Below are 12,040 nucleotides of genomic sequence, written 5' to 3'. Positions count from 1 at the left end.
CTTGAACCCTACAGAGTATTAAATACATTCTGTTTGCAATGGTGGTTTTAGTGTGGTTTGAAATACACTGGGTCCTGCCAAACACATGGTTCCCAATCACACTTGCTGAAGGCAGGCACAGTTGCAGACAGGTTAATGTGTTCTAAGGAAATTGTGACATCTAGCGATGCCTTAAGAGTAGGAAACTACACCTCTGAAAAAAACAGGAAGTACCAGATTTATCCTACTAAGCACGATTCTGCAAGCTGATGAAAACAAGTGTATACCCATGTTTTAGTGCTAGGCTATTAACTCAAGGAAAGTAAAAATTTCGTTTTTCTCTTAAAGCAGCATGCTTTTATATGCAAATCCTGAATTTGAGGTGATGATTTGACATTAAAAATACACCATACAAATATTGGAGATCAGGCAAACTGCAGGAGTAGATCAGCAATGTTACCACAAACGGGCTATGGCTCCAGACCTCAGGTGATGTTAATTCTGTTCGCATTGCTGCTCTGCATCAGTCTGCCTGCTCTACATCTGCACCATCTCATGCTCCAAAAGTCACAAAGACCAAAAAAAAAAATAAAAATAAAAATAAAAAAGGAAGGTTCCATGTCTACCTGTATCTCCTTAAAGCCCAACTTATTCACTCAGGAGTTTCAACTGGACCATATTAGTCACTACTGTGACACCTGTTTCATCACTGTCATTAAAATTTCTCATGCTGTTATTACATGAGCATTTACAATTCCCCGTGGAAAAACTATAACAACGGGAAAAGCTTCTGTTTAAGTATCCTTGCTTTAAATGTAGCCTTCTACAGCTTGCTACCTCTAAAAGCTAGTACAAAAATCCTTGCTTTTTCAATTATTTTGTCTTTGATATTGGGCATAAGTATGTGTCAAAACATAGGTATTTTAATGGCATTGAACTGTCTTCATTGTTATCTCTTCGTCACACATCATAGCAAAAATTTTATAAATTCTGCAAACTGCAATCATTTTGGAAGCTAAAAGCTGGAAGGATGAGATAATTTCTCATCCTTCTAATTCTGTCTGACCTCCAAGAGTTAAGAAGAAGAGGTTTTGTGTAAGAAGACCTCTTGCATTTGGGCCTTCAAAGGAATGCAAATTATGAAGCTGTTTCTGTTTCCTCAGTGTTCAAATTTCCCTGAGGTTCCACACCACAAACAGAAGAAAACATCAGAAAAGTCAGAATTAAAGTTATTTGGTGTGCACAAAACAAATATATCCAATACAAATAAAATTACTGACAGGAAAAAAATAATGATAATAATAAATGGTGATTAAGGTAGAGATTTGGTCTCCAGTCTACTGGATTGCAGTTCTTTGTCCTAAACTGTTTTTTCTAGATCATTTTAACTAGCACTCCAATGTTCCTTTTTGAAATGCAACCCTGAATTAGAAAAATTGTTACAGATTAAAATCATGACTATCCCATTTCAAGCTTAGAAGAGCAACACTTAGGATTTTGTCAGTCCCTCTGCTTGTGCTAGAATGACTGAACCAGCTGGATGTAGCCTGCCACGCCAAGGAACAGCTTCAATTAATCACTTACTTTGCAGGTGGGCTCCCTTGAGCAAGCAATGCTGGATGCACTGGTGTTGGACAGAGTGGATTTTGTGAAATTGCTCATAGAAAATGGAGTAAGCATGCATCGTTTTCTCACCATCTCCCGGCTAGAGGAATTGTACAATACGGTAGGGCCAGCCTAAGGCGAATTTTCTGTCTCTATATTCACTGTTCTAGCTCCCACTTGTATAGTAATGGCATGATGATGATGCACCAGGCAGTCAACACCTGCTGCAGAAATTTTTCATTAGCCCATATTGTCTCTCTTGCTTGTCTCTCATATAATGTAACATGCTGTGCCTTGCCCACATAATCTGCTCTATGGATTTTGTAAAGACACAAAATAAGCCTCACACAATGTCACTGTAATTCCAATACGACAAACTTAAGATTTAGGCAGGTGGCACTGTCTGGAAGACAGTAACTGGCAAGTCAGGACCCATACAGTGGTGTTGTATGACTCCTGACAATATGGCTTCAGAAAAATCTTCTAACGTTTAATCAGCCTCTGTTATAATGAAGGGCTTCCCCATGCCCCCATTGAGTTCCAAAAATTAGACCTTTGACTTTTAAAAAACTGTTCACAAGTTTTTAATCCTCAGCATTAAAGTGAATATAAAACTGGACAAATTAAGTCTGCTTCTGAATTCTCAAATGCAAAATACATTCCAGCATTCACAATATTGTTACCTACTTAGGTAATAGTTCAGAAAGTTCAAACTTCTTATGTGTCATGAAAATAAAATCGTAAAACACTGTCTAATTCTTAGAATTCCCGGTGTTGTGTGTTGCAGAAGGGATGTGATATGGGCATAAAAAACTTTCAAGTTATTTTTTTGCCAGTACTTCTCAAAGCCTTTGCTGCCACACTGAGCTATCTGGAGGTGTTTCACACTGATGCTGACCAGTAGTCAGTCTTGCAAAATATCAAATATGAATAGGATTCATTAAATTTGAGCAAAATATGGAGGAACAGGTATATATATATATATACATATATATATATATATATATATATATATATATGTATATGTATTTGTGTGTGTGTGTGTATGTGTATATGTGTATATACATATGTATGTATGTATGTATATATATATATATTGGGTACATATATGCCACCCTAGAGACAAACTCCCATCTGATCTTTGGTCAGTTTACATTTTGCCTATTGACTGGCATCTGTATATTAAGAATGCCTATGAGCTCCCTCATACCAGGAATAAGCATGGTAGTTCTTGTACCAAAGCCAGTTTTTATAGGGAATAAGTTTGACAGAAGTCTTCAGTTCTACAGCTAAAAGAAGGGCTTTTTGAACGAATTTATTGCTATAGAAATCAGCATACATTTTTTCATGCACAAGTTCCAAAAGACCCAGGCTCTGAAATGCCTGAACTATCAATTATGCTATATGACTAAATGCATCCATAGTAGTCTTAGCACCAAAAAAATCAAATACAAAAATTACCATATTTCAGATAAGACTTAGAAATTACCTGTGAAGATACAAACCAGTGAATCCTATCTCTGCTATGGCAAATTTGTAAAAATATAATAAAGTATAGAACTATAGACAAGGGAATAATTTTATGTCAACAACGAGTTTACCAAGCTTCTGTAGGAAAATGTTAATTACTATTTCTGCAATCAGCATGCAGGAGAATAAGGATGTTGAACTTGGTCCCACTCTCTCTTTTTTTCTTTTTTTTTTTTTCTTTTTTTTGCAAAGCATCAGTAGTATTTTAAAATTTCAAAGGTTATTAAAGAAATGTAGCTGCCATGGCTTAGAATATCAGGGACAATTTTGGTTTAAAACCTACTTGAATGTTAAAAAACAGGGAGAAGGAATACATGGTCCATTTTTACTACAAAAGGACATTATGACCAGGGTCATGGAAGACCTTGTGCAGGGACTACAGCTGTTCAGCTTGTTTATGTAAGATCTGAAAAATGGGGTAACTACAGAAGAGACAATAATAACAGCAGGTGTTTTGAAAATCTGAAGCAGCATATGAAGAATCACAGGTAAGTCTCATCATGCTCAGAGATGGAGTTATGTAAAATTAAGTGTTGGGAAGTGCAGAGCAATGCATATATGGAAACATTGACTCTACACATGTGTAGTGGTCTCGTCCATCATCGCTACAACCAAGGAGACCGCTCATAAAAGTCTCTTAAAATACCAGTAACAGTCAAAAACTAAGCAGAAAATAAAGATATAATAATAATACTAGTAGGAGTATAATCAAAATTGCAGAACTTCTCTGCAGTATATTTTTGCAATGACAGCTTGAGTCAAAAGATTGGAAAAATTCACAGACTCTGCATTCTGCATTCACATGCATGTGCATTCACAGACAGTGACTTCCAGAGACAGCCTCAATGCAATGCCAGGCCCAGAGTGTCTCTGAGTCACCAGCAGTGGAATTGGAAGTCCTGGGTGCAGGAAGGCTAAAATTAAAGCAGCTGCTTTTGCTTCCACTCTTTCCCAGAGGCTGAGCTGTGCTCCTGGCTTTTCTGAGCCAGGAGACTAAACTGATTCACAGGACTTCCATTTTCATCCAATGTGGCAGTTCATAGGGTTTTTCTATGGAAGGGTTTTATACAAAAGAGGAAAACAGGTGAAATAATACTCTTGTGATTGATTAGGGGTTTTTTAATCGGTTGTAACAGTTGTACATGTGTTCTCAGCTGCCTGATTTCTAAACTACCAAGGTGAGAAAATTATCACAACATTTATATTTTGTGCAAACTATTTTGTTCTTCTTCTTAATTTGTCCTTTGCAGAGACATGGACCATCCAACACTCTGCATCATCTAGTCAGGGATGTGAAAAAGGTAAGAGTCCAATAGACGGTAGGTTGAAAATAATGATATTGGTTTTTGTAGCTAGATACAATCTCTGTTTTGCATGAGCTTCCAGTCAGAGTCTTCTCCTTCCTGCCAATGCAAAGTGTCCTGTTTGTGTGCTCCAAATATGAACTTTTTGCACATACAAAGCACAATTAGCAAGTTATTTGGCTTGCTTTCTCTGTGGTTTTGAGACGCTTGAGTAATAGTGTGTCTGCTGCCATAATTTAGGCTCTTACATACTCTGTGGATTTGTGCTGTTACTTGTACTTTTCCATACTTGCAACTGTTGTCAAAGCTACTTTCTGTGTTGCTAGTTTACTTCCAAGCCTATAAAATAGCTGTGACTCTTGTGCTAGATCTTGGCTTTTTGAAACAGTTCCTCATTCTGTATTGTGTACTACATTATAGACATCTTCCTCAGCAGAAAAATAAAAATGAGTAGTGCAACTTTCCCCTGACCCTTATCATGTGCATTTCAAGAATCTTGAATTATTAAAATCTATTAGAAGAGCTGGACAGAAATACTGAAAGGTATAGTGGCAGGAAGGAGATACCAAATACCTTTTCCAATGTGCTCAGGATTAAGAGTTACAGCGACTGCAAGGAATGAAAATCCCTTATCCTTTAGATATATGGCTCAAGTAAGGAGATTGAGTCTACAAATGACCTCATCAGCTTAAGTATTCTCCCGAAGCATGTGTGGATTACAACCTTGTATGTTATGTAAGTCAAACCTCAAGGGTAGCATACTTGAGAAAGGATATTTCTGTACATGGGACTAGATAAAAAATTTTAAAAGAGTATATTTTTTTCTAAGAGCACAGGTTTTAGTGGTTTCTTCTGACTGTGACACAATTGAAATCACCTAAGGAGAGTAGTGTTATGTCATAGAGCACCTTTTTATTAAGTAATTCTACAGAATAACCAGTAGCATGTTAGAAAGGTTCTGGTGTTATTCTTTGGTTAGTATGTTAAATGGCATCATCATTGTCCAATTATGTATAGTCTAGTAAGTGACTGTTGAAAAGTGTGAAATTACTACAAAAAGAAACTATGCACAAATCCCCTTGGACTGAGCAGAGTGAAGCTAGAATTTATTTAGAATGGATACTGCTCTTGAAGTTGAAGTTTCCAGAATATTTTATTATTGAATATGCAGTTATTTATGGCCTTTAAGAATTTGAAAGTATGTCTTCTACTTTTTTCCAAAAGCCTTCTCTCCCCCAGAATCACCTTTCCAAGTCCTTCTTCAAAGCCATAGTAAATTGTATGTTGAGTAACTAAATAGTGTGTATCTCTTTTTTCTGAGCCCCTATTAAATATGTATTTTTAAAGAAACTCTTGAAAGCAGAGGCATCAGAGTAGTCAAAGATGATGATCTGTACTCATGGATGTATGTGGATACACACTAAATAAACTTACAGTATATTTGATGACATTATTTATTCCACAGTGACTTCTAACTACTAGATGATAGTTATCTTTCCACAAATTTATCTTTCTTTCCTCTGTCAATAGCTAAAATCTTCAGTAATCCCAACTACTTTTAATCAGTCTTATGAGCATAGGTGAGGGCTTTGAAAACAGACAGCCTGGTGCAGCTCTTTAGCACCTTCCTGAGGAAAACTGGACCTCTGGGGCTGTATTTCTCATTTTGTCCAGGGTGTGGAAAGCCAGGCTTCATAAGGAGAAGTGACAGCTCACCGTAGCCCTGACAATTGAGCAGATCTCTTAGCAGTCAACCAAGCCATAAATCAGTCTGCAGATCTGACAACAGTTTAAATGAAAACACCTCCTTGGAGAAAACTTCTGAATGGACAAATCACCATTTGGCAGTTCGATGGCCCATCATGCATGCAAGACAGACCACACGGCTGATGCTAGTTGTTTGAGTTCAAGTGTATTTTGATGCCATACACCTAACCTCTCAGATTTAATTACAGCATCACAGAATATAAATACCAAAGTATGTAACACACCACCTTGAGACAATACCTAATCGATATGAAATACACTGAGCATTTACATGTACCTCTCAATTTTAAAACCTGCACTATTGCACTATTTAAAAGGGTTTATGCTAAAAAAATTGCATCTTTATCATTGTGGATTCTCAGATAGCAAATGGATATTTACAAATTATAGAAGCAGTAATTTACTACTGTTGTACTATATAGCTGTATAAATCAGTAGGAGAGTGTTGTTTTGCTTTGTTTTATTTTAAAGACAATCTTGCCTTCTTAATAAAGCAAATAATGAGAACAACAGAAGTCACATTATCAGATTCTGTTTGTGGCAGCCTACAGACACACATGTGTGCACACACACACGTGCACACAAACATATAATACAACAATATATTTTCCCTTTGGATTTCCAAATACTGCTGTGAAGACTAATAGCCTAGGCAGCATACTGTAAAGGCCTGGAGACATAATCTTAAAGAATTTACAATAATCTAAATGTTCATAAATTTTGCATGTATTAACAAGACAAATTATGTCATAATGACTGTGCCTCAGATCACCTTTCAGTCCTCTCAATTCCATAGCTATGTAGCAGGGCCAGCCTCCCTGCATTTTTGGCCTCATGGCCATTTTGACATCTCCTGTCAAGGGTCCAGGATTTCATATTCAAGTTTGGCTTCCTTCCATAGACCATACATATCAGTGTACTCAGTCTAAGCAGAAAGAATCAGACAGTGGCTGTGCTGGGCACCCTGTTGGCAAGTGAAGGTTGCCCTCTACAAATTAAAAAAAAAATAATTTCCCTGCCTCAACTAGATTATGAAGATCGGTAGAAATTAACAGTTGGATTTTTTTTTCATTTATCCAAAATATTGTATATAATTAACAGATCTCAATTCCACTTCAGGATTATTTTCATTTCCAAAGTTGAGGGTTTTTTGGACTGCTACTGTATATCTGCATTTCCAAACAACAAACTAGCAATATATAGAATTTTGGCAGTATTATTATTTCCTCAGCATGCAAACTCAGAGGTTTGATATATAGTGACACAAAAATGCACTCCAAGTGAAAGAAGTGCTATAACTGGTTATCTACATTTTAAGCCTGAAATTTCTTCAGGAGAAGAATAGTGCATTAACACTGAATAGTTTGTCGTAGCATTAAAAGATTTGTTGATTATTGACCAGGACAACTATCCTACCTCAAAATCAAACTTTCTCCTTAGTCATTCCTGACAACCTAGACTGCACTATAATTAGTTCATCCAAATTCTTCTTGTTCTTGGGGCGAATCTGTCCCGCTTGCACCACTGTGCTTCTTTTACAAGCATTCTTAGCACTACCAAGGTTGTTCAAGCTGTCTGCTGACAGAGCAAATGCTTTAGTATGTCTGTATGTATATATGTATGTATTTGGTATGTAACTCCTTTCACAAGGATGGTCCAGTTTTCTTTACTTGGACTTCTCACTTTGAAAAAGTAATGTTTATGAAATGTGTATTTTTCCTGTGGATTTGGGAGTTTTCTTTAGTGAAGTGTTTCAGTATTATCTGAATGGTGGTTTAGATGCATCTTTTATCAAAGTTGTTTTACTGGATATTTTTATCTAAATCTTTTATTAAACTTTAGAAATCAGAACTATATAAAAAAAACTCACACTTTGTAACACGTGTAGCACCCTGATGCCTGTTTTTCTTTCTTAACTGCTCAAATGTTTTTTGCCACTTAATAATATTAAAGCATTCAGTTTGAGTGAAGACTTTAAGTTAGAAGGAGTCCTGCCTTGGCACTGCAACTCCCATTTCTGCTAATGGTTTCATCTTTGTTCTGGTAGAATTATCATTTTACACATTCTGGAGAGAGAAGAACATCTTAGGGGAAAAACCAAACAAACCTAGCAAAATTTACTTTTTAAATTTAATTTTTTAGGTTTATTTTTCATTTAATTTTTAGACATTATTTTTCTTTAAACAGTTCAGCATAAATGTTACCATGTCCAAATTATCTAAGCTAATACACATTCCTGCAAAACATAGTAACTCCCCCACCCATCAAATTAGACAAGATTAGGAAGCTTGCAAAAGGATATGCTAGAAGACATTACTTTAAAATTGTTGGCAGCTCAATTTTCTTCCACTAAATTTGCTTGATTTTTTTGTCCCTTTGAATGCCAGCCAATTACTGGACATGGTATACTATGAAAGTACAACCTCCCTCTCTCCTTCCTCAGCCTTTTCAGCATGCTGCTTGTACCATGGTAGCAAGACAGGAAATAAGCCTTGTTCTTCATAGCTGAAGTATAAAAGGAAGGAGGATCTTTGCATCTGTTTTTTCACTTCTGCAGAACCAGTTGCCATCTGCTCTCCATTAGTGATTCCCTGCTCTAATCTATTAATGACATCTCCAGAGAAGCCAGGCAAATATCTCCAGACATGTAGATTTTTCAAGCAAGATATGATAGTCATAAAATTGCTCCATGTGAATTACTAACCTTCTTCTAATGAACACATTAAAAAAGCTACAGGCTCACTGTAATCTGTACTTGTATATCATTATAGAACATTAAATTATTATAGTGCACTGAAAAATTTTGAAGCTAAGAGTTACATTTTCTGGTCCTTCTGCAATATTGACTATATGAGACAATTTTTTATTCAAGTAATATTCCTTTTTTTCAAGGATACTGTTCACAGTACACAGAAGGATACTTTGTCTCTCCACCTTTATTTTGTAGTCATTTCTTTTGCTCAGTGACATACAGAACAGAGAAGATTCTCTAAATCGGAAGAGTTTCTTAGTGAGGTCGCTAGAGCTAGGTGATCTTTGCAGAATCATGTCTTCTTTTCTGGTAGGGAATGCTTACTGAAACGTGAACTGTCATCCAGTCAACTCAGAAGCAGAGAGTTAGAGAAGGAAGCAAACTTTCATTTGGGTTCATTCCCTTCCCATTAGTCCTTCCCTCCTGTAAAGGGATCAGAGTTTACCTTGTGTAGTTTTTCTGGAGGGAATAGAAGAGCAGGTGTGTCCACTCTGGGGTTTTGTTCCTTCATTGCCAGAGACCCCCAAGAGACTTGACTGGCACATCTGTGAGCGCAGCTCAGCCTGAAATTGTTCAGCACACAAGATGTCCCATTGGGTTTACTGCAACTGGAGAACTGAAATGCCCCATTAACTCAGAGCAAATTCATATGCAGTGAGAGACAATCTGTTACTGAAATCTTTCTTCATAGTTTTGCAACCCAGAAGTACTGGAGAACTCATAACCTTAGTGATGCCATTTTCGGATTTGAAAGTGAAGGGAAGGAAGACGTGTGCAAGGAAATTCCCATAAAAGGGACAGTATGATGTGGACATATTTTTCATTCTGTTTCCTTTCCAGTTAAAAGGTACATACCGAAGACATCATATACATAGGCATATACATATCTATACATATATGCATATGTATCTGTTTAAATACAGATATATAGAAATATCTAACAGAGGGTAAGAAAGGAAAAGAAATGGAAGGAGAAGCATGTAGGCATCTTTTCCAGGATCCTGCTAATGACCCTTGCGACAAGCTCAGTTCATTTCTTGTGAGACAATCTCCATGGCTCTGCTGGAAATTACATAGCTAGGTAATGTGTTTAAAGGGCCTTTTAGTAAAATATGTAAGGAACGCAGGTAGGAAATAGGTAAAAAATTGCTAGGCCTGTAGTTTTCTTCACAAAAAAAAGCCCCAAAATAATTAGCCACAGATATTTTGTTTATTACAGCTCTCATATATGCAAATGCTTTCCTCATTCTTGGAAAGAAACTTAAGCAAGGGTGTGTATTCTTTGAACATAACTCCAAGACTGAATGCTGCTAGACTCTTCTTGCCCCTGACAACTAGTAAGAATGATAGTTCATATACTATGTAAGTCCTCTAGAACTGAGACACCAATTTTACCTCCTGCTCATCTTTTCCTGAAACATGGGAAGGAAATACTGCAGGATGGGAAGGAGATGACCCCATGTGAGCAAAAGATTTTGTGTGATTTTGCTAAACCATGCCTTGACAGTTCAGATGAGGCAGTTCAGAGAGATGCCAGCAGAGATGTGAGATGCCAGGACGAGTTGTGGGTGAGAGCTGGTGCAGAAAAAGTGCTATCTTGCAGAACTAGAGTCCAGAAACTGTGCCTGACTTTTCAAGTGTATCAATTCACATGCTTTTGTTTCTGCAGTCATGTTCCTTGTTTCCCAGCTGAAGAATATGAGTACTGTGTATTGACGTTATCTTCTGTTACTTCCAACAAGTTCTTCACCTTCTTATTTAACTTATGTCTTCTTTCCAAGCGAGAATATCCAGGTTTCGGTTGGATCTATTTTAAGGTGAATTAATTAACCGGCATAGTAATACATTCCTGCTTTTACCTATTTAATATTTTTTATTCTAACGTCATTTAGAAGTACATTTAACAACGTCAGTAATTTGCATTCCTTCTCCCACCATCCTTATTGTCACTGCAGGGAAACTTACCTCCTGATTATCGGATAAGTCTGATTGATATTGGATTGGTGATAGAGTACCTGATGGGAGGAGCGTATCGCTGCAATTACACCCGAAAGCGGTTCAGAACACTGTACCACAATTTGTTCGGGCCCAAGAGGGTAAGAAACAAGTTGTTTGCCATTCTCATGACTGCACCAGCTGTCAGGGATTATTACCATATCTTCTTACATGGTTCCAGATTGGTGGGGTCCAGATTCATTTCCATTATGTGCATTGCAGTTATCTCACCATAACGCATGACAAGCCAGACACAGATACAAGCTATGGTTTTTATTAATTTAATGAAAAAATTATTGCATTCTGCTGCCCTCCTGAAACCAGCTCATAACTCTGACTCTAAAACCTGTAATTATGAGTATTCACAGCTTTTAAAAGAAAAGTCTTTTGACCTGCACAAATAATACTGTAATTCTAACTCCTGAGTTAGATTTGAAAACTTCTGCATTTTTAGATGCATTTCCTATTGTTGCCATGCAAGATCGGCTCTGGGCAGGCGCCTGCGGGAGCACAGTGGGAGGAGGGGAGAGGTGGTGGCCGCTTTTCCCCTTCAGCTCTGCGAGGCTCAGTTCTAGCGCGGGAACAGACGAAATGGCGACACGGGGCTCAGGTGCAAGCACGCGTTTATTGTAGAGGCGTGTTCCCGAGACACCGGGGCACCGACCGGGGGTCGGTTATACCCCGTGCCAGGGGCGGGAGGGAACCTGAGCCGCGGCCAATGGGACGGGAGTCAGGGGACAGGGGCAGGGAAACCTCGGGGACAACAATGGGAAAGGCGGGGGGGGGGCAGGGACAGACCGTGTGGCGAGGGGGAGTGATAATGGAACAAAGGGTCGGGACAAGGGACTGCGGGGGGAGGGAGAATGGGGGGGGTGGGGGGGAAGAAGAGAAAATTACAAATCCCGCATCCTATCTCATGATTCATCTTCTGATTGTGATCTGAAGGTTTCAGGGTGAAAAAACCCTTAACTCAAAACTTGTTTTATTTTTTTGATGTGGCTCCAGCAGTCATTGGATTCATGGCAGCACCACTGTTAAGTATTTTTGTGGGTTCCATGTTTGATAAGTTATGCCACTGTGAATACAAAGTAAAGTCTTTCTAAAACAC

At 37.9% G+C, this 12,040-nt stretch overlaps 1 protein-coding gene across 8 annotated transcripts in view; it reads left to right on the top strand.

Annotated features, from left to right (window-relative positions):
• TRPM3 (transient receptor potential cation channel subfamily M member 3) overlaps positions 1 to 12,040 on the top strand; it is a 400,684-nt gene that overhangs the window by 333,905 nt on the left and 54,739 nt on the right. For 6 of the 8 annotated variants that reach the window (XM_072922315.1, XM_072922316.1, XM_041711361.2 and 3 more), the window contains exons 11-14: positions 1,571 to 1,705; positions 4,365 to 4,415; positions 10,719 to 10,754; positions 10,893 to 11,033. In XM_072922315.1, coding sequence (XP_072778416.1) covers positions 1,571 to 1,705; positions 4,365 to 4,415; positions 10,719 to 10,754; positions 10,893 to 11,033 — 363 coding nt within the window. The remainder of the gene's footprint in view (positions 1 to 1,570; positions 1,706 to 4,364; positions 4,416 to 10,718; positions 10,755 to 10,892; positions 11,034 to 12,040) is intronic. The other 2 variants (XM_041711362.2, XM_030258745.4) reach the window with 1 other exon arrangement.

Source organism: Taeniopygia guttata, chromosome Z (assembly GCF_048771995.1).
Source record: "Taeniopygia guttata chromosome Z, bTaeGut7.mat, whole genome shotgun sequence".
Taxonomy (NCBI): Eukaryota; Metazoa; Chordata; class Aves; order Passeriformes; family Estrildidae; genus Taeniopygia; species Taeniopygia guttata.
The sequence above is the reverse complement of the archived record's forward strand: the minus strand, read 5'-3'. Positions and strand labels throughout refer to the sequence as shown.